Source organism: Acinonyx jubatus, chromosome E4 (assembly GCF_027475565.1).
Source record: "Acinonyx jubatus isolate Ajub_Pintada_27869175 chromosome E4, VMU_Ajub_asm_v1.0, whole genome shotgun sequence".
Classification (NCBI taxonomy): Eukaryota; Metazoa; Chordata; class Mammalia; order Carnivora; family Felidae; genus Acinonyx; species Acinonyx jubatus.
In genome coordinates this window covers 60,316,641-60,339,001 of record NC_069395.1, presented here as the reverse complement: position 1 = coordinate 60,339,001, position 22,361 = coordinate 60,316,641, and the positions used below count along the sequence as shown (strand labels likewise).

General features: G+C 40.1%; 1 protein-coding gene across 1 annotated transcript in view; it reads left to right on the top strand.

Moving 5' to 3' along the window:
- FH (fumarate hydratase) overlaps nt 1-17,407 on the top strand; it is a 31,070-nt gene extending 13,663 nt beyond the window's left edge. The window contains exons 5-10 of the mRNA XM_027046171.2: nt 1,270-1,452; nt 4,172-4,337; nt 9,611-9,814; nt 11,748-11,875; nt 13,814-13,967; nt 17,030-17,407. Coding sequence (XP_026901972.1) covers nt 1,270-1,452; nt 4,172-4,337; nt 9,611-9,814; nt 11,748-11,875; nt 13,814-13,967; nt 17,030-17,172 — 978 coding nt within the window. The 3' untranslated portion in view covers nt 17,173-17,407. The remainder of the gene's footprint in view (nt 1-1,269; nt 1,453-4,171; nt 4,338-9,610; nt 9,815-11,747; nt 11,876-13,813; nt 13,968-17,029) is intronic.
- The last annotated feature ends 4,954 nt before the right edge of the window (nt 17,408-22,361 follow it).

Sequence of the window (22,361 nt, the reverse complement as noted above, 5' to 3'; positions counted from 1 at the left end):
TCTGCATGTATTTATTGAAACTTGTCTGTAAAGATTTGTTCTCTTCTGTCTCCCCCCCCCCCACTTACATATTTATTTAACTGTTGATGTGTATCGACATGAATTCGCGAATATTTATTTTATTCCTAAGGTCCTAACCCAGTACTGTTACTTATGTTGTTGCTCACATCGTTCCAGCTTTGGAAGCCCTCTGGGTTGGCCCTGTGTCCTTTGGATGTGCCACCATCCTTTTTTTTTTCTTTCTTTCTTTTTTTTTTTTTTTAAAGCAGTCCTTTGCTTTCTTATACCACTAGGTGTTCCATGCTCATCAGTGTTTTCCCTATCCTAGCCCCCGTCAGCACCCATTTTTCCAAGGAACTCTCAGAGGATCTTACTGGAAAATATTTAGAACTCAAGATCTGGAGCTAGGTGTTATTTAATATATTTTTAAATGTTAACGGGGAAGTGTTTTCACATAAATTTATTGTATGAAGAATTTTTCAAACTTATTACTTGCAATTAAATATAAACTTTTATATATACTTCAGTCTGAAGTCTGCATGAGAATAATCCAGTATGTATGGTCTGATGGAGGAGTTGGGTAGAGCTACAGGTGAGGCAAGATTGGCTTGTGCTGATAATTGTTCGAGTTCTGGTGTAGGTACTTGAGTGTTTATTATACCATTCACTCTACTTTTGTGAGTGGTTTGATATTTTCCATAGTAAAAAGTTACAATATATCATTTTAAATAACATAATAGTTTAAAAGTATGGGGTTTCAGTTGATTACAGAGCGTGGAGTGTGAACTACCTTGTCAGGTCCCAGTTCTGCCAGTTCCTAAATATTTTGGCAAGTCACATATCTTTGAGAGCTTGGCTTCCTATTTTTAAAGTGTTGACCTATCTTATAAGAATTTGCCTCAAGTTTAATGAAAGAAGAAATGTTTGTAAAGGACTGTTTGCACTGTATAACTGTAAGATGTTTTATTATTGCTCTCCTTACATGCAGTTGTTAATTGTACTTCTTTAGGTTTTGTTGTCATTTATTAGCAGATACAATAATAATATATGATAGTAAGCTGCATATATAATCCAGTCCTGAGTTGGTTAAACCAGGTTGCTGCTTATTTGACCTCAAGTGACCTCTGACTTGCCACACATAGATGTAATTGAGCACTAAATGCATGAGTTTCGAGTAATCATTTAGCGAGATGTTTAATAGGGATATTCAAGTGTGTTTTTTGTTGCTTCTGATTTAACATTTTGCATTTTTTGTAAATTTTCCAACAGAGTTCGAATGATACCTTTCCCACAGCGATGCACATTGCTGCTGCTGTAGAAGTCCATGAGGTGCTCCTGCCTGGGCTACAGAAGCTGCATGATGCTCTCGAAGCCAAATCCAAAGAGTTTGCCCAGATCATCAAAATTGGGCGCACTCATACCCAGGACGCTGTTCCACTCACTCTTGGGCAGGTATAGGAGTGTGATTGGATTTGATTCAATTTGGGGGTTGCTGCAGATGGCCGACACATTACCCTCCAAATCATACTAGTTCAGAGGTCCAAGTTCATCACAGTTGAGTTCACCGGAACAGATTGCTCTGCATTAACCAATCAGTAGCTTTATTGACATCCTCTGAGGAAGGAGCACTGAGCCGGTCTGGGGGCAGTCAGGCCTGGTGAAGAGCTTAGCGTTGCTGAGTACAAGCTGTGGGACCTTGCGAAAATTACTTAGCTTTTCTGTCTCAGTTTTCTGAGCTTTAAAATGAGGAGAATGCTATCTCTATCATAGCGTCGTTGTGAGGTTCAAATGAACTGGTTCACTAAGTGCTTAGAACCATGGGGACCACAGTAAGAAGCACGTGCAGGTGTTAGCTGCCATCATCCCCATCTTCACCTTCACCAAGATCAATTATCTTGTCTCCTTTTGTCTCTTACTCTAGACTCGTAGGCTCCATAAAAATTACTTTTAAATTGATTAATCACGGCATATCTGACTCTGTAAGATTGTATCGGGCCACATGTGAAAGAGGATTACTCTCTTCCCCCAAATACCAGAAGGTATTTTTGTGTTTCTTGATCGGTGCCTTGAAGAATGTCTAATGGCATGCACCGTGAAGGGAATGACGGGAATACGGATAATAGTTTTTGATAGTAAAACTCTCTCAGTTTAGGAGATAGGGCATACGTAAATTTGATACCAAAAGATGGTTATATATACCAAATATCAAGTGATAGAGTTGCAGAAATTGAGGTGAGGCGAGGTGAGAGTGTGCTGCTTGGTTACTTGAAAAGATTCTCACTTGTAGTTTCACTAGGATGAACACTGCAAAAGCTTGACTACTTAGCTTAATCTCATTACAGAAGGAGTGGGGAAAATGAAATGATTAATTGGAATACAGATGCTAGGAGTGAAGCAAGCTCCCTGGCTTCAGCTGCCTCTGAAGGCTTGGTCTGTCTTCTCTTTGCATCGTGGGTTCTTAGCCCTAGGCATGGTTCCCGCGGAGGAATAGTGTATGTCTGAAGCTGGAGGATCCCCTTGTTTCTAACGTTTTCCTTTCTTTTTGTCCCGTGTGGGAAAACCACCGTGCCAAAGTCTGGTTGGGCTGTGCCAGCCTCCTCTGTAAGATCATCAGTCCCCCTGTTACGTCAGAACCGTTTTCTCTTCTACTTTATCTTACCAGAGCATTTACACTTGCTTTTATTGGAACTGTCTTTTGAGTTTATGCAGGTTTTCCCCAGTAAAAATAGACTTCTTAAGTGAATCCAGCCAGTGTACGTACTAGTGATCCTGGATCGATGGATCAGGTCTACCTGAAAGGAGTGATATCTCCTAAAATGTTTTATTTTCAAATAGTAATATATCCTAATACTAATCAAAAGTATTCATGGTTTTTCAGTGTTTTTAGGCAGAAAAAAAGACAACTCTACTGTAACCATACATCCTGGCTTGCTCAGCTGAGTTCTGGTTTATGCCTTTTGTCCCTGCATAATTCTTTTTTTTTTTTTTCTTTTTCAGTATATGAAGTTTATTGTCAAATTGGTTTCCATACAACACCCAGTGCTCATCCCAAAAGGTGCCCTCCTCAATACCCATCACCCACCCTCCCCTCCCTCCCACCCCCCATCAACCCTCAGTTTGTTCTCAGTTTTTAAGAGTCTCTTATGCTTTGGCTCTCTCCCACTCTAACTTCTTTTTTTTTTTTCCTTCCCCTCCCCCATGGGTTTCTGTTAAGTTTCTCAGGATCCACATAAGAGTGAAACCATATGGTATCTGTCTTTCTCTGTATGGCTTATTTCACTTAGCATCACACTCTCCAGTTCCATCCACGTTGCTACAAAGGGCCATATTTCATTCTTTCTCATTGCCACGTAGTACTCCATTGTGTATATAAACCACAATTTTTTTTATCCATTCATCAGTTGATGGATATTTAGGCTTTTTCCACAATTTGGCTATTGTTGAGAGTGCTGCTATAAACATTGGGGTACACGTGCCCCTATGCATCAGTACTCCTGTATCCCTTGGGGAAATTCCTAGCAGTGTCCCTGCATAATTCTTAAAAGGGGCCTTGCTGTGTTCAGACACAAGAAATTCTGTGGCTACCTTTTTAAAGTGTGTCCTATTTTGAGAACCAGTGTGACATTAAGAGCAGAATTAAATTGCATCCTGAAGCTATAATCTTACTCTAGCCTGTTACCTTCTTGTGCTGTTCAGTGAGTCATTCAGCTTCTTGAGACCTTGTGAAGCACCTTTCTGTTCTCTGTTAGGTTTATACACTGAAATTGTTTGGAGAAAATGTCTGTGTTTCCATTTGTCATGGGAGAGTTGTCTAGGATACACCAAAAAAAATAAGAAATCACCTGCAAATAAACCAACAGTTTAATGTATTAAAGTTCTTTTTTAAGCCTGATTTCCTGTGTTGTTTTTCTTTGCTTTCTAGTAAAAGAGGAGATTATAAACAGGCTACATATCATCCTCAGTGGCATCGTCCCACCTTACAGGTTTACAAATCCTCATTCTTCCTTATACTTTGTTCATTATATGAAGTAAAATAGTACAAATACCACTTGGTAGCTCATAACTTAGTAGCTGAAACATATTTAAAGGAATTCTTGTTTCATGCAGTCAGAGTAACTTGTCAACCATTAGGAAATTCTATATTCTCACCTTCTTTTCCTTCTGTTTTCAGGAATTTAGTGGTTATGTTCAACAAGTGAAATATGCAATGACGAGAATAAAAGCTGCCATGCCAAGAATCTATGAGCTCGCAGCTGGAGGCACTGCTGTTGGTACTGGTTTAAATACTAGAATTGGCTTTGCAGAAAAGGTTGCTGCAAAAGTGGCTGCACTCACAGGTTAGTGATAATATGAATTGTGACTCATTTTTATTTTGGTCCATATATTTTCTAGGTGTTTCTCCTTTAAATTCTTGTGAATTTATTTATTTATTTATTTATTTATTTATTTATTTATTTTTTATTTTTGGGACAGAGAGAGACAGAGCATGAACGGGGGAGGGGCAGAGAGAGAGGGAGACACAGAATCAGAAACAGGCTCCAGGCTCTGAGCCATCAGCCCAGAGCCTGACGCGGGGCTCGAACTCATGGACCGCGAGATCGTGACCTGGCTGAAGTCGGACGCTTAACCGACTGCGCCACCCAGGCGCCCCACAATTCTTGTGAATTTAAAGTTAAAAATAATATTTTCCCATCAAGCGTGTGTTTTATATCCATTTTAGAAGTGGTAATGTTAGTCCTTTTGCCTTCTAAAAGTTTCCCACCTATGATTCATACAGTATGCAATTAAAATCTGTCAGTGCTAGCTTGTTTACTCTGTGGTGGTATTACAATTATTTTCCCTTTAAAGCTGTTTTGAATACCCATTTTATTCTTCTGTTGTTTAATTTTCATTTAAATTTTAGTTCATATACAGTGCAATATTGGTTTCAGGGTTAGAATTCATTGATTCATTACTTACATCCAACACCCGGTGCTCATCACGAGTTCCCTCCTTCATACCCATCCTCCATCTAGCCTATCCCCCACCCACCCACTTCCCTCCATCAACCCTCAGTTTGTTCTCTGTGAACAAACTCTCCTCTTTTTCCCCCTTCCCATGTTCATCTGTTTTGTTTCTTAAATTCTACATATGAATGAAATCGTATGGTATTTGTCTTTCTCTGATTGACTTATTTCATTTAGCATAATGCATTCTAGCTCCATCCACATCATTGTAAATGGCAAGATTTCGTTCTTTTTTGATGGTTGAGTAATATTCTGTTGTGTGTAGGCATACACACACACACACACACACACACACACACATATACGTATATATACACCACATCTTTATTTATCCATTCATCATTTGATGGATAGTTGGGCTCTCCCCATTGTTTGGCTATTGTTGATAATACTGCTATTAACACTGGGGTGCATGTACCCCTTCAAATCTGTACTTTTGTACCCTTTGCAGAAATACCTAGTAGTGCAATTGCTGGGTTGTAGGCTAGTTCCTTGTTTAGTTTTTTGAGGAACCTACATAGTGTTCAGAGTGGCTGCTCTAGTTTGCACTCCCACCAACAGTGTAAGAGGGTTCCCCTTTCTCCACATCCTTGTCAACACCTGTTTCCTGAGTTGTTAATTTTAGCCATTCTGACAGGTGTGAGGTGGTATCTCATTGTGGTTTGGATTTGTATTTCCCTGATGATGAGTGATGTGGAGCATGTTTTCATGTATCTGCTACCCATCTGGATGTCTTCTTTGGAAGCGTCTATTCATGTCTTCTGCCCATTTCTTAACTGGGCTATTTATTTTTTGAGTGTTGAGTTTGATAAGTTCATGGTAGATTTTAGATACTTTCCCTTTATCTGATATATCATTTGCAAATATCTTCTCCCATTTGGTAGGTTACCTTTGAGTTTTGTTGATTGTTTCCTTCCCTGTGCAGAAGATTTTTATCTTGATGAAGTCACAATAGCTCATGTTTGCTTTTATTTACCTTGCCTCCGGCCACTTGTCTAGTAAGAACTTGCTACATGGAGGACAAAGAGGTTGCTGGCTGTGTTTTCCTCTAGAATTTTGATGGTTTTCTATCTCACATTTAGGTCTTTCATCCATTTTGAATTTATTTTTGTATGTGGTGTAAGAAAGGGGTCCAGTTTCATTCTTCACATCGCCATCCAGTTTTCCCAACACCTTTATTGAAGAGACTTTTTTCCATTGAATATTCTTTCCTGCTTTGTCAAAGATTACTTGACCCTATAGTTGTGAGTCCATTTCTGGGTTCTCTGTTCTGTCCCATTGATCTCAGTGTCTGTTTTTGTGCCAGTACCATACTGTCTTAATCACTACAGCTTTGTAACACAGCTTGAAATCTGGAATCGTGGATGCTGCCAGTTTTGTTTTCCTTTTCCAGAATTGCTTTGGATATTTGGAGTCTTTTGTGGTTCCATACAAATTTTAGGATTGTTTGTTCTAATTCTGTGAAAAATGCCGTTAGTATTTTTGATAGGGATTGTATTAAATGTGTAGATGACTTTGGGTAGTATAGACATTTTAACAATGATTTTTCTTCAGTCCATGAGCAGGGAATGCTTTTCTATTTCTTTGTGTCCACTTCAGTTTCTTTCATAAGTGTTTCATAGTTTTCGGAGTACAGATCTTTTACCTCTTTAGTTAGGTTTATTCCTAGGTATCTTATTGTTTTTGGTGCAATTGCAAATGGGGTCGATTTCTTCAATTTCTTTTTCTGCTGCACCATGTTTGGTGTATAGAGATGCAACAGATTTCATGTTGTCTGCAAATAGTGAAAGTTTGACTTCTTCCTTTCCAGTTTGTATGCCTTTTATTACTTTTTGTTGTTTGATTGCTAAAGCTAAGACTTCCCAGCACTATGTTAAGTAGAAATGGTGAGAGTGGACATCCTTGTTTTCTTTCTGATTGTAGGGGAAAGGCTATCAGTTTTTCCTCACTCAGGATGATATTAGCTGTGGGTCTTTTGTAGATGGCCTTTATGATCTTGTGGTATGTTTCATCTTATCCCTACTTTGTTGAGGGTTTTTTCAAGAATTGATGCTGTATTTTGTCAAGTGCTTTTTATGCATCTACTGAAAGTATTCTATGGTTCTTTTCATAGTGTGGTGTATCACATTGATTGATTTGTGAATATTGAGCCAACCCTGCAGCAGGAATAAATCCCACTTGACCATGTGAATAATTCCTTTAATGTACTGTTGAATTCGATTTGCTAGTATTTTATTGAGAATTTTTGCATCTGTGTCCATCAGGGATATTGGCCTATAATTCTCCTTTTTAGTGGGGTCTTTGTTTTTGGAATCAAAGTAATGCTGGCCTCATAGAAGGAGTTTGGAAGTTTTCCTTCCGTTTCTATTTTTTGGAACAGTTTGAGAAAAATAGGTATTAACTCTTCTTTAAATGCTGGTAGAATTCCTGTGGGAAGCCATCTGGCCCTGGACTCTTCTTGGTTGAGAGATTTTAAATTACTGATGCAAATTCTTGGCTGGTTACTGGTCCGTTCAAATTTTCTATTTATTCCTGTTTTAGTTTTGGTAGTTCGTAAGTTTCTAGGAATTTGTCCTAGTTTATTGGCATATAATTCTTCATAGTATTCTCTTATTTGTATTTCTGTGGTGGTAGTTGTGATCTCTCTTCTTTTATTCAAAATTTTATCAATTTGGGTCCTTTCTCTTTTTGATAAGTCTGGTTGGGGGTTTATTAATTTTATTAATTCTTTCGAAGAACCAGCTCTTAGTTTTGTTGATCTGTTTTTTGTGTGTTTCTATATTGTTTATTTCTGCCCTAATATTTATTATTTCCCTTCTTCTGCTGGCTTCAGGCTTTATTTTCTGTTCCTTTTCTGGCACCATTATTTGAGACTTTTCTTTTTGAAGTAGACCTGTATTGCAATATACTTCCCTCTTAGGACTGACTGCCTTTGCTGTATCCCAAAAGTTTTAGACTGTCGTCTTTTCATTTTCATTTGCTTCCATGCATTTTTTTATTTCCTCTTTAATTTTCTGGTTAACCTATTCATTCTTTAGTAGGGTATTCTTTAACCTCATGTATTTGAGGGTTTTTCAGATTTTTCGTGTGGTTGACTTCAAGTTTCGTAGCATGGTGGTCTGAAGATATGCATGATTTGATCTTGATCTTTTTGTACTTGTTGAGGGCTGATTTGTGACCCAGTATGTGATCTATTCTGGTGAATGTTACATGGGCACTCAAAAAGAATGTGTATGCTGCTGCTTCAGGATGAAATGTTCTGAATATATCTGTGAAGTCCATCTGGTCTGTGTGTCATTCAAAGCCATTGTTTCCTGGTTAATTTTCTGCTTAGATCTGTCCATTGTTGTAAGTGGGATGTTAAAGTCCCTTACTGTTATTGTATCATTATCAATAAGTTTCTTCATGTTTATTATTAATTGATTTATATATTTGGGGCTTCTAAATTGGGGGCATAAATATTTACAGTTGTTAGATCTTGATGGATAGACCACTTAATTATAATACAATGCTCTTCTTCATCTCTTGTTACAGTCGTTTTTATATCTAGTTTGTCTGATATAAGTATGGCTATTCTGGCTTTGTTTTGGTGTCCATTAATATGATAGATGGCTCTCCACTCCCTCACTTTCAGTGCAGGTGTCTTTAGGTCAATAGTAGTGAGTCTCTCGTAGGCTGCATATAGATGGATCTTGGTTTTTTAATCCATTCTGATACCCTGTGTCTTTTGATTGGAGCATTTAGTCTATTTACATTCAGAGAGATTATTGAAAGATAGGAATTTAGTGCCATTGTGTTACCTGAGCTGGTGTTTGTAGTGATGTTCTTTGATCCTTTTTGGTCTTGGTTACTTGTGGTCTTTTTTTCCTCCATTTAGAGCCCCCCTTAAAATTTCTTGTAGGGCTGGTTTAGTGATCATGAACTCTGCTGATTTTTGTCTGTTTGGAAAACTCTCCTTCTATTCTGAGTGACAGCCGTGCTGGATAAAGAATCCTTGGCTGCATATTTTTCCCATTCAGCATGTTAAATGTATCCTGCCACTCCTCTCTGGCCTGCCACGTTTCTGCGGATCGGTCTGCTGCGAACCGATCTGTCCTCCCTTGTAGATTAAGGGCTTTTTTTCCCTTGCTACATTCAGGATTCTTTCCTTATCTGTTTCCCCCACGGAGGCGGACTCCAAGAGTTCAGGTTTTTTGCTCCGCTGTGGTAGCCTCTGTAAGCAGGGCTCCCTCTTTGCTGCCCTATCCATAGTTCTATCTCCCTCGCACCTCCTGCCTTCCAAAAGGCGGTTGCTTTTGTACTTGTAGACTTGCAGTTTTTATTCTCTCAGACCCCGGATTGATTTCTTGGGTGTTCAGAATGATTTGATAATTATCGTGCTGTGTTTGTGGGACAAGACAAGCTTAGGGTCCTGCCATCTTTACTCTGAATACCCATTTTCAAAGCCGGCAAAATCAATGGATGGTTGAGAGACATTTATTTCAATGGTAAATATGCTTATTCTGTTTTTGCTTTTCATATCCTGGAACTTTCTATTTATCTTGCTGAAATTAGAAAACTATTTAATTTTAGACGATAACTCATAGGGTTATTTTTTTCTTCAGGGTTGCCTTTTGTCACAGCTGCAAATAAATTTGAAGCTCTGGCTGCTCATGATGCTTTGGTTGAACTCAGTGGAGCCATGAATACTACCGCCTGCAGTCTTATGAAGATAGCAAACGATATTCGTTTTCTGGGTTCTGGTCCTCGCTCAGGTCTGGGAGAGCTGATCTTGCCTGAAAATGAGCCTGGAAGTAGTATCATGCCAGGTAATGACTAGCTGGTAAAGATTAGCGCTGGAACTTGACAGGGACCCAGGCGTTCTCGTGAACAGAGCATGTCTCCTTGTGTTAAGCGTGATCCCAAACATAGACAGAGACGTGTGTGGCACAGTCATTTCAGAATATCTTTGTGGGCCACCTTTCATCAGAATTGGGCAACATCACCCAACATTATAGGAAAAGAGAATTTTAATAGCATGTATGTGGTTTCCTACATTAGAGAATAGAGGAATCTCACTTTCACAATCCAAAGCCAGAAGAATTCTGAAACCAGCTGTGAAAGTGGTCAGCCTGGGTTGAATAAAAATGAATTATTCCAGTTGCCTGTTATTTCATTTTCTGCTTGGGGTTTTGGCCTGTTCAGTAAGGGAAGTGACACAGGCTTTGGATGTCTGGATTCTAGGAAGCCATTTGACAGATTCATGTGACATTCACTGAATCCTGAGGGGAAGTGTTGGTAGTTCTGTTAGACGAATGTAGTGGGTGAACAGTGACACTTAAGTGACAATAAGGAGGTGACTTCAGACTGGAGGCATGTCTCAGTAGCAGGCCGCAGGTTTCTGCCACTTCACCACTTCCCTGGTGACTGAGGGTGAAAGCAGAGAATACGTGTGGGTCACACGAGCAGGTAAGGAAACAGCGGTACGCCAGAATTGAGGCCTCTGTGTGTTGGGCTAAAATTGACAAGGTGACTTCTAATAGTGAAGAAGAAAGACCTGAGTGTTGATTCTTTTAAATCTACACATGTGTACAGAATGAGAAGAGATCTGATTTTAAAATAATTCATGTTCAAAAATGACTTGAGTTTAGGTGATGGCAAATGCAAGGTGATTGCCTAGAAAAGAGAAACCCAGATCCACAGATGAGGAAATAACCTTCCCAGTGTGTTGCCTTGTACTGGTCGGCAGAACCTGGTATGTCAGGTTCACACCTGAGCTCGTCAGAGGGGTGCTCCCAGGGTACTGGGACTCTGGGGACTCAAGACGAATAGGAACATTCCAGTGTAACGTCCACTTCCTCTGAGCAGTCTCCCAAGTGTCAGCGAGGTGCTAAGAGTTCCCATAGCAGCCTGCTTCTCTGTATTTACCCCTCAGGTCCTGTAGCTGCCTGCTGTCTCTGCTTGGCCTCCCAAGTTCTGCAGCGCAGGGGCTGCGCCTTTCTCACCCACTGTTGCATGTTCAGTGCCTGGCTTCGTAACTATGTCCATGATGAATGGAAGCCGAGAAGATGGGGTGGGCTGGACTCAATGTGCGGTTGCCCAACTCCTCACACATTAGCTGTTGAACCATTCACGGTCTGTGGCAACCTGCCCTTCCTTATTTGGTTGGTTTGCTTCATTGCATCAGCACTGATGGTTGGACACTTGCTTTCTTATATGTCTTACTTTATTTAATGAAGTCAGATTTCCTTCTTTTCTTGATAATTTGACATAATACCTAATCTTGAAGCCACGAGCATGTTTTTTTTAATATGAAATTTATTGTTAAATTGGTTTCCATACAACACCCAGTGCTCATCCCAACGGGTGCCCGCCTCAATACCCATCACCCGCCCCCCCCTCCCTCCCACCCCCCATCAACCCTCAGTTTATTTTCAGTTTTTAAGAGTCTCTTATGGTTTGGCTCCCTCCCTAACTTTTTTTTTCTCTTCCCCTCCCCCATGGTCTTCTGTTAACTTTCTCAGGATCCACATAAGAGTGAAAACATATGGTATCTGTCTTTCTCTATATGACTTATTTTTACTTAGCATAACACTCTCCAGTTCCTTCCACGTTGCTACAAAAGGCCATATTTCATTCTTTCTCATTGCCACGTAGTATTCCATTGTGTATATAAACTTGCACTGTTGGTAGGAATGCAAACTGGTGCAGCCGCTCACGAGCTTGTTTGAGGTGAGTCTTTCCTTGGTGGTTTTCTTGAAGGCAAGGTGAACCCTACGCAGTGTGAAGCGCTCACCATGGTTGCAGCCCAGGTCATGGGGAATCACGTCGCCGTTACCGTTGGAGGCAGCAATGGACATTTTGAGTTGAATGTTTTCAAGCCAATGATGGTAAGCTTTAAATCTGATTTTTAATTTTTTTTTTGACTGAAATCTAAGTGTATTGTTTTTTCTTTCATAAAAGTCTTTGGAGGTTTCGCATTAGGTACTGGGATGATAGAAGTAGCAATTGGAAGTCCAGCATATGTTAATGTTAGCAGATTAAGCCTGGAAGGAAGCCTAGGGGAAGTGTGAATAGCCCTATTAGAAGACTTTTAGTTCAAGTAATTTGATGACTTTTAGGTGACTTTTAACTCAAGTAATTTGATGGTTTGCTTTATTTAATAGGAAGAAAAAGTGTGGAAGTAGGATGTGGGTTTCTTCCTTATCCCTCACCAATGAGGATGCCAGTGGCTAGAAAGAAGTCAGGTCTCCTCAGGCTGTCCCTCAACTGTCTCCTCCTCATGCTGCTGCTTTATTTTTCTCTCACGTTCAGTCTTTTAGAGGAAAAACCCACATTCACTTTCAGGCAGATTCATTACTCTTGGCTTCCCCCCGCCCCACTTGTGCTTGAACTGTTCCCCTGGTCATTTGGAACCCCCGCAAGCCCATAGACTTGCTGACCTCTGAGCTTGGCCATGACTCCCTTCTGCTTGGCGTCCTCAGCACCCTCCTCCCATGCCCTTCTGTCCCTCTCTGGCTTTCCTTCATCTGTTTTCCCTCTTCCACAGACCTCGAAAACATTCGTGTGTCTAAAAATCGTTCTTTTACTTCATCTTCATGAAGATGGAATGAGGTGACATCATCTTTCATCCATTTTCCTCTGCTTCGGATAACAGGGCTGTCGTCACGTGGAGTCTGTTACTAGTGTAAAGTGTTATATCTAAAATATATTAAGGGCTCATTTCCAGTTTGTATCTGGTATAAAGTCTGGTTTTAATTTGATAAGAACATGCAAATGACAAATATTAAGAATATTCATTCAGTGTATTTGTCAAATCTGGATCAGGCACTGTACTGAGTACCAGTGGTAGAATAATAAGGAAGACAAGATATTTATTTGTCCTCAAGGCCTGGCCTGTACGTTCTTGTGAGAAATAAAAGGCCAAAGCAGAGCTCGCACATGTAAGCTTTTGCTTTCCTGTTGGATTCCAAACAATACGAGCTGCCTGGCAAATAGAGGTGTGCAACAAATGTCTTGCTAATCTTTTTATGTTAAAACACAAAAATCTATTTTTTTGTCTTTAATAGAAAATACATCAGGGTAATCAAATTTGCCTTACATTAAAGTCATTAGTATCAGATTTAACCATGAGGTTCTGTGCCTTCTAGTAGAATCCATTGTTGGGAGTATAGTTTTCAGATCCTGATGTTTTAGAACAAAAGAGAGTAGGATGTGACTATAGCTTTATACATATTAGAAATGTTGCCAAAAAGGAAAAACATGCTAAAACTAAAAAACTAACTGATTTTATGTTGGTTTTAAAGTAATGTGTGAAAGGTTATTTTAAAGTTCCTGAGGAATATTTGTTTTGTTAAGCATAAAAAATGTGATCAGTGAGACCTGGGAAGTCCTCACTTCATTCACTGCTTCCAACAGGCTGAACATTCTAACATTTGCATCTTTGCTTCTCTTCCGGAGGATTCTTTTTCCATCTCTGGTTGTTTGAGTCCCCTCCATCAAATAGGACTTCACCAGTTCCTACAACTGGAATTAATTTCTCTTTCTCTGTGCTAACATTTCATACCCGTGTTTTATCACACCACAGGGTCTCTTGTGTTTCAGTTTATTTGTATTTATGGCTTTTATGTTTTTTAGATTTCAGTGTCCTCAAATGTTCCATGGATATAGTGCTTTACAAGCTGTAGGAGTGCTGTTTATCAAATTACGTATTCATTTATGAGCCAGCAAATAATACGTGCTAGTGAACAAAAAACGTTAGGGTTAATAAGCCTCTCTCTTCTGTGTCTCTCCCTCCCTCCTCCTGCCTTGCTCTACTCCCCTCATAGATTAAAAATGTGTTACACTCAGCCAGGCTGCTGGGGGACGCGTGCGTTTCCTTCACAGAAAACTGCGTTGTGGGAATCCAGGCCAACACAGAGAGGATAAACAAGCTGATGCACGAATCTCTAATGTTGGTGACAGCTCTTAATCCTCATATAGGTAAGGTTTAAGGAATAATAATGTCATTTTGAATACAAAATTTAAAAGCTAAATATTTTTAAGAGATTATTGGATCAAGGTGGACAGCAAATTCCTTTTGGGCATTGTTTCAGTAAAATTTCATAAAATATTTGAAATTGCATTGAAAGACACTGTTTATATATTAGTATGCTGTCTGTTAGGTTTCATTTTATTTGAAATGTGGTAAACTCAGAAGTTCAAACTTCCACGAATCTTAATGGAATTGAGATGCTTAATGTTCTGTGCAGCGCCTGGGCCCTCACTTGGTAACGTCACTAGGTGGCACTGGCTGATTAGCAGTGTGGGATGAACTCATTTTTCTGCCTTCTCTAGAGGCTCTACTACACTTTGATTTTCTTGTTTTATTCAATTCAGAAGTGGAAAGCTACCAATAAGAACAAAAGAAAAAGGACTAAGTATTCATTGCTTGTAGGGAAAGGGGGGGGAAATGCAAATATTTTATCTAAAACTGTGACTCTTATATTGCAAGCCTTTTCTAGAATTGCAAATATTTTATTATGTATTCAAACATACCGACGTGGATTGCAGACTGACCACAGTGATCCTCACCAAAGATACTCGTCTGACTTGTAGGTCTTGACACATTCATTGCATTACATTATGGTGTCTTAAAAGCCTTTTCCCATCTTCTGCTAAGCTGAGGTTGTTAACATATTGTTTGGTTTTCTGTTTTAAAACCAGTTCTGATGTAGTCATTTGGCATGATATGTTTGCTGTTTAAAATATTCTTCTATATGGGGCCCCTGGGTAGCTCAGTTGGTTGAGAGCCCGACTTTGGCTCAGGTCGTGATCTCACAGTTCGTGAGTTCAAGCCCTGAATGGGGCTCTGTGCTGACAGCTCAGAGCCTGGAGCCTGCCTCCGATTCCGTGTCTCCCTCTCTCTCTGTCCCTCCCCTGCTTGTGCTCTGTCTGTCTCTCTCTCAAAAATAAACATTAAAAAAAATTAAAAAAAAATTCTTCTATAATGCTGAACTTCCAAGGCAGATTTTCTACTATTGGCCTCACATCAACATATAATTTCAGTTTTGTAAAGTAAGAACTCATTTGACTGCTTCAGGTAACTCTGAGCCCAATGTGATATATCCTATTCTTTGATGTAGTGTTGAGATTGGTAATATTTTGATCCTTTAAAAGTTATTGTACATGGGCCACCTGGGTGGCTCGGTTAAGTGTCCAACTCTTGATATCAGCTCAGGTCATGATCCCAGGGTCATGGGATCGAACCCCACATTGGGCTCTGCGCTGAGCATGGGGCCTGCTTGGGATCCTTGCGCTCTCTCGCTCTCTCTCATAATAAATAAATAAACATTAAAAAAATCGTTGTACATTAGCATTCAGCCAGAGAGCTACACAGGGGATCCCAGAGGCTTATGTGAGAAATGTTCCCTCACATCTGTACTTCAGAACCTGTTGCCAAAACACTGAAGCTAGAGGTGCTCTTAAAGCTGGACGATTGGTTAGTCTTTTTTGGAATCCGTGTTCTGTGAGGTAAAGGCCGTGCGAGGATAAACCACACCTTGCTGGTGCAGCGTGAGCCTTGCAGCTGCATGTCCTGGGTCGTCTGTGTGCTTATTATGTGGTGGGCTGGGTGGGAACAGGGTTTTGTAGGACTTGAAGAGAAGAACTGAATGGTTAGCATAAGGCTTAGACGCGAATGTCATCAAAATAAATGTACACAGTTCCTATATTGACCCTGAACATTTGATGAACATTCTTCCTCAAAGCTCCTCTAATCAGTAAGCACCCTGTTCAGTATGTTTAGTATTTACAAATTCAGTTGAGTAAAAAAATGGCTCCTAATTAGTTCATAGATGGTTACTGGTTACATGCCAGCTTCACAATAGTGTTGCCTCAGGAAGCTTTGTTCCTTTGACCATAGTCCTCTGATCTGGGGGTATTTGGGTTTTTTTCCTCCTTCATTGGTTTCATTTTTGTTTTTTTCTGTTTTTTCTTGTTTTGCTTTCTGACCTTTTTAAAAAATTGTGTTAAGTGCAGACAGCTTGAAGAGCTGCCCTGCCCCTTTGTTCATTCCAGAAGCAAATGATTGAAGCAGACAACGTACCTGGGTCTTAGTACATGATTCCATCTGTGCTGAAACTTCCCCACTGCGTCCTTGTGGCTTCTGGGAAGAGGTCAGGGTACCAGGCACTGCCCGTAGAGAAGCACGTAGAGAGGTGCTGTTGGAAGCAGCTGGCAGGTGCATCCCTCCCCAAGGCCCTCGTTCCCCTGCCTCCCACTGAGAGCCAGTCCCTGCAGCTCCCGCCCAGGGTGCTGTTTGCTGGTGGCACAGCAGCAGTTAGCTGGTTATGCTTTGGTGCAGAGATCGCTTCTGGTTAAACATGTTAGAAACAACACATATTTCTACTACTCAGATGTTTTTTCATGTCTTGGTGCTATATTTTCTTTTTCTTCCCCCTGCAAAAATATCTGAGTTATTCTTTGGTATAATATTGAGATTGGTAATAATGTTTTGATCATTTAAAAATTATTGTACATTATGGGTGCCTGGGTGGCTCAGTTGGCTAAGTGTCTGACTCTTGATTTCAGCTCACGTCATGATCTCATGGTTTGTGGGTTTGAGCCCCGTGTCAGGCTCTGTGCTGGTAGTGCAGAGCCTGCTTAGGAGTCTCTCTTTCTCTCTGCTCCTCCCCCACTCACATACTCTCTGTCTCGAAATTAATAAATAAACTTAAGAAAATAAAAAAATGAAACTTTTATACACTAGAATTCAGCCAGAGAGCTACACAGGGGAACCCAAAATCTATTGACATTGGCAACTACAATTAGTAACAAATCTGTTGTCCAAAGTGAGGTATGGTGAAGTCTGTATCAAGAAAAGTAAAGGTTTTATCCTGTATCAAACATAACTCTGAAGATGATCACTGTTAAATATTTTTAAGATGAAAAATGTTATTTTGGATGTCAGTAGCCTCAGTATCAAGTAAATAATGATTATCTTTTGCTTTAGAAAACCAAATTTCACTACTAACTCCTACGTTGCCTGTGTTATTTTTCTTCAGGGTATGACAAGGCAGCCAAGATTGCTAAGACAGCACACAAAAATGGATCAACCTTAAAGGCAACTGCCATTGAGCTTGGCTATCTCACAGCAGAGCAGTTTGATGAGTGGGTAAAACCTAAGGACATGCTGGGTCCAAAGTGATTTAAATGAATTTATAATAAAAAAAAATTATGTTCTATAAAATAAATTTAAAAAAAATGAAAAAGACTCCTTTTATTTCTTAAGCAAAAATGGATGAATGTGAAAGGAAACCGCTCCTGAACTTGACTGTCTCTAGCAGAGCTCTTTGATCGGTGTGTAAAACCCTGGGATGTGCTTGGGTCCAAAGTGAATTTGAAAAGGGTAAAATGAAATAATTAAATTGTATGAAGTCAAACAGACTCATTTTTTTCTTTTATGTTAATTGTCGTTGAATCTCACTTTTGTGACTGTGTTTATTCATATATTATAAAAATTCCGTATCAATTTTTAAAGAGTTTTAATTTTTTTAGCCGGTGTTTTCAATTCCCCTGTAGTGAAAAGATACTTGTTATCTGATTCCTAATGATATACTTAGACATCTGTTATTTTCCTGTGATTTGGGGGCATAAGGTAACCAAGCACTGGGCCTACTATGTGGGGATGTCAGTGTCTGTGTGTCCGTGTGCGCATGTGCATATATATGTGTGTCTATTAGGAAGTAGGACAGGTTAAAAAAAACTGGGCACATCTATTCCGTGTGCTGATTACACACACACCTGGCCTTAGTTGAATTACCACAGAAAGGCTGCAGACTATGGGTCAGGAATTCTAGGATGTGAATTAGAAAGGACCAGGGTACAGGCATGAACTTGGGAAGTGAGGAGGGTGTTGGGAAAGTGAGTCTGCCCCCTGGTCTCTGCACACCACTGCCGGGACTTTTCAGCACGAATTTGGTCGAAACAACCACAGGGGATTTTGAACAAGCAGTTCTAGGGAGATCCAGGCCAGATTGATCCAGATTTAGCTTCTAAACCTGAAGCTAAAGGTGCTATTTAACTCAATCAACCTCCATTGTGGAGGGAGCTAACAGCTTGTTTTGTTCTTTCTTGCACTCTCTCTCATGATAAATGACAGGGTTGTGGAGAGACAGTCCCACTGGTTAAAGTATCTCGCATCTCCTCTATCAACTGTGTTTTTTACTTCCCCCTGATATTTATTCCTGGAAAATTGGCCATCAGCACCCACTCTCTGTAGTATTTAGATGGCAGTGTAGATAGCATGTAAATTGTAATTAAAACTTCTAGAAACATTGTGATGAAAGGTGAGATTATGTTCTTCTAACTAATCTCTTAAGCTTGAGTGGACACTTTTTTTTTAGCTGTAAAAAGGATTTCAAAGCTGTTTAAAAAAAATTGTTAATGTTTATTTTTGAGACAGCACGAGCAGGGGAGGGGCTGAGAGAGAGGGAGACACAGAATCTGAAGCCTGCTGCAGGCTCTGACATGTCAGCACAGAGCCAGACGCGGGGCTCAAACTCACAAACCACAAGATCGTGACCTGAGCCGAAGTTGGATGCCCAACCAACTGAGACACCCAGGCACCCCTCAAAGCTTTTTTCATGCAACTGTGGAACCTATAGGATCTACTTTTCAGCCCATCAGTGACTGTTTCTGCCAGTGTTCTTCACATGGGGATGGTGTGGTGTTTGTGCAGTTTGCTTTAAAACAAAGCACCCATTGTCTTTGTTTTGTTGGAAAAAAAAAAAGATTTTTATTGGAAAACATAAAATCAAATTGCTTAGCGGTGCCTGAAAGCCAACAACCAAATGGGCAACCGATCTGCAGTTGTGGAACTTCGTGATGTTGGATGTTCTTTCTTAGGCGTCTTCCATCTAGATAGGCTGTTGTTTAAGGGCTCAACTAGAGACATAACCAGTTACATAATAAGGACAATAGTGGATTGAGTTCCTAGTCTCAGTCTGTGTACACCTGTCTACCATATCCTGAATGACATGTTATAAATCGTCATGTCCTGATGACTTAAGTCGTCACTGAATCTTGTGAGCTGACTGCCTTCTTTGATGTTTGTGAAGGAAAGGAAACTGCTTTCTGATGTAATCCTAAGTAAGGCTTTTAGAATTCCCTAGTGAAGGGTTGTACTGAAAGTCAACTTCAGTGTTTTTACACTGGGGAGTTTTGTCTTCCATGGGACATTCAGCAATATCTAGAGACCTTTTTGGTTCTGATGACTGGAGACGGGGTGCTACTGGCCAGAGATGCTGCTGAACATCCTGTAAGGCACAGGGCAGGCCCCTACAACAAAGGATTTTCCAGCCCAAGATGTCAATAGTGTTGAGACTGAAAAACTCAAATCCGAAAAGTATTCTCTTTGGAGGTGCTCACCATTCAGTTAGGCTTCACTACTTCCTGGTATATGTATGGCGTCCTGGAGTTGCGGTGACTTGATGAATTGAAACTGTGAGCTGTCTCATGCCCTCCGTGTGAGCGTGAGCAGAAAAGTGTTCGTGAAACACGAAGTCAAGCACAGGTGCTCCTTCCTGCCTGCAGTGACCTGTTCCCAGCAACATGTCCAAAGATTTGTACTGGATAAACCTGACGAGGGGCAAGGACTGACAAATGTGGTGGGTAAATGTGTTTAAAATGGACACAAAAACAGTCCATGGATTGTGCACATGTGATTGTGAAGAAGCCTGTAGAATGACGAAGGGCTATCTTGAGAAACTAATTTCAGGAGAAGAAAGTCAAGGGATTCATGATCCACCTGGAACTACCACCAATTTGACCCACAGAAGCATTAGGGAAATTCATAGTCACAAGGTAAATTTAAATTTGCTCAATAAACTAATTTGGTTGACAGAAAAAAAAATCTATGTTCAGAAAAGTTTGGTAGAATATTTCATACTCAAACATTTTAAAGACCATGTTCTTGACTATGGCTTTTCTTACATGTCTTCATTTGTCCTTTTGCTTTATAACTATGACAGCAAGAAATCTGGAAGAGACAAATTTAATACATGTTTTGAAAGATATAAGCTTAAAACTGGCAACCTAGAATGAATTTAGTGGTAGGGATTAAGAGGTACAAACTTCCAAGTATAAATAAGTTATGGGAGTGCAATGTACAGCACAGGGAATATAGTCAGCAATATTTTAATAGCTTTCTATGGTGACAGGTGGCAACCAGACGTGTGTGGAACATTTTGTAATATATGAAAACGTTTAATCATTATGTACACCTGAAACCAACAGGATATTGCATGTCAATTATACTTTGATAATTCTTTAAACTTTAGAAGAAAAGCTCCTAATTGCATACTGCGTCATAAAAAGAGGTTTTTAAATAGCAAGTTTATTAAATTTACATTCAGTAACTGGCTTTTGAGCGACTGATCTCAAGCTGCTCCCACCTGCAGTTTGGGTGAGGAGAAAGAAGCTGCTGATTCTTGTCTGCTATTTGTGATGTCGAGAGGCAGACATATGCAACACTGTCACGCCAGACAGCTGAGGCCACTGTGTTGGTATCTTCTGATCATCCTGGAGACCTCTGCCAACATTGCACCCACCCTGCACTTCAGGGTTTTCTCCCAGACTGGAGACGGGTCCCCAGCTACAGATCAGTTTGCTAAGATGAGCACCAAAAAGCTCACTGGTGGATACCAAACGTATCCACTCGTGAGCCTCTGGAATGAGAGGTCTCTGGGATTGAAGGGTAGGAGAGAATGAAGGTTTCCTAATGCAAACACTACACTCTAACTGATGAGCCTCCTCTTTAAGAATCTGTGGTCAAGGGGCACCTGGGTGGCTCAGTCAGTTGAGCGTCTGACTTCGGCTCAGGTCATGATCTCATGGTTCGTGAGTTTGAACCCCACATCAGGCTGTGCACTGACAGTGCAGAGCCTGCTTGGGATTCTCTCTCTCCCCCTCTCTCTGCCCCTTCCCTGCTTGCTCTTTTTTTTCTCTCTCTCAAAATAAATAAACAAACTTAAAAAAAAAAAAGGAATGATTTGTAAAAACTAAATAAGGAATCTGTGGTCAAGAATATTCATTTTGCCTCAGTCCGATGAGAAAGGAATTCTCACCTCTTCATGAGAGCTGCATGTTTTCTTCAGCAACTCAGGGCTATTCATCACATCAGATGTTCAAGCAGAGGTGAAATGCGAAGCTGTATGGAGAATGGCTGACCAAGACACACAAGGAAAATGAGAGGTAACCACTGAAGGAGACAGATGTGGGCATGGAGGTTAATCGAGTGGCTCATACTCTAGGCACTTGGAGGAGGAGGAGGAGAAAGCAGGTAGATCCAGTGGAGTTCAGTTCCACCTCTGCTGCCTCCTGGGGGGCTTTCTGGTCACAACTCAAGACCTGTAGACCCATCACCTTATCCTTACAATGGAGCTATTGATACATATTCATACTTATATCCCGAGGCTCATGCGAGTATATAAAGTACCCAGCACAATGCCTGCCCCAGTTAGCTTCTCCGTTTCATTCCTTGAAGACAATGGGCACAATTGCCAAATACTGAACCGATTTTTAAAAGAATGAGACTGGGGTGAGATCAGAGTTGGCCATTTTTCCCCTCAACCAAGCTGGAACACTTTGTAGAATTAAAGGAGGCCATCAAATAATTAAAATTATACAATTTTTGAAATGTTTATGAACCAATTATTTTTATCATATTGGTGGACCTACAAATAGTGCTACTCAAAAGCTAATCTCAAAAATAGAATTCTCTCCAAAATAATAAACAACACATATGTATGTGTATGTACAATAAAAAGCAAAATTTTAAACAATTCTGATTTTCTGAACATTAAAAATAGAAGCAAAAACTCTTGGTACCTATTCGTAGAATTTGGTCAGTTCCTTGTTTTTTTTTTTTTTTTCTAAAGTTTATTTATTTTGAGAGAGAAAGAGAGTGTTAGCAGGGGAGGGGCAGAGAGAGGGAGAGAGAATCCCAAGCATGTTCCAAGCTGTCAGTGCAGAGCCCGGCGTGGGGCTCATGTCCACAGCTCGTGTTGTCAGACTCATGCGGGGCTTGAACTCACGAACCATGAGATCATGACCTGAACTGACTGAGCCACCCAGGCACTCCTGGTCAGTTCCTGATTATCTTCCTCTAATAAAATGTCACTTTTTTTTTTTTTAGGAATGTATTTTTTCCAGTAGGGTCTTATTATTTTCAAATTTTACACAAAATTGTCTGTAATCTTTAAAATTGTGTTAATGGTTAATAAATGTGAAAGTTTGCTATTTTAAATTTACTCTCCTTTGTAGACTCTATGATATTTTTAGTTGAGCAATTAGTCTCTCTATAGCTGTTGACGCACCTGATAAGCTCATAGTAAA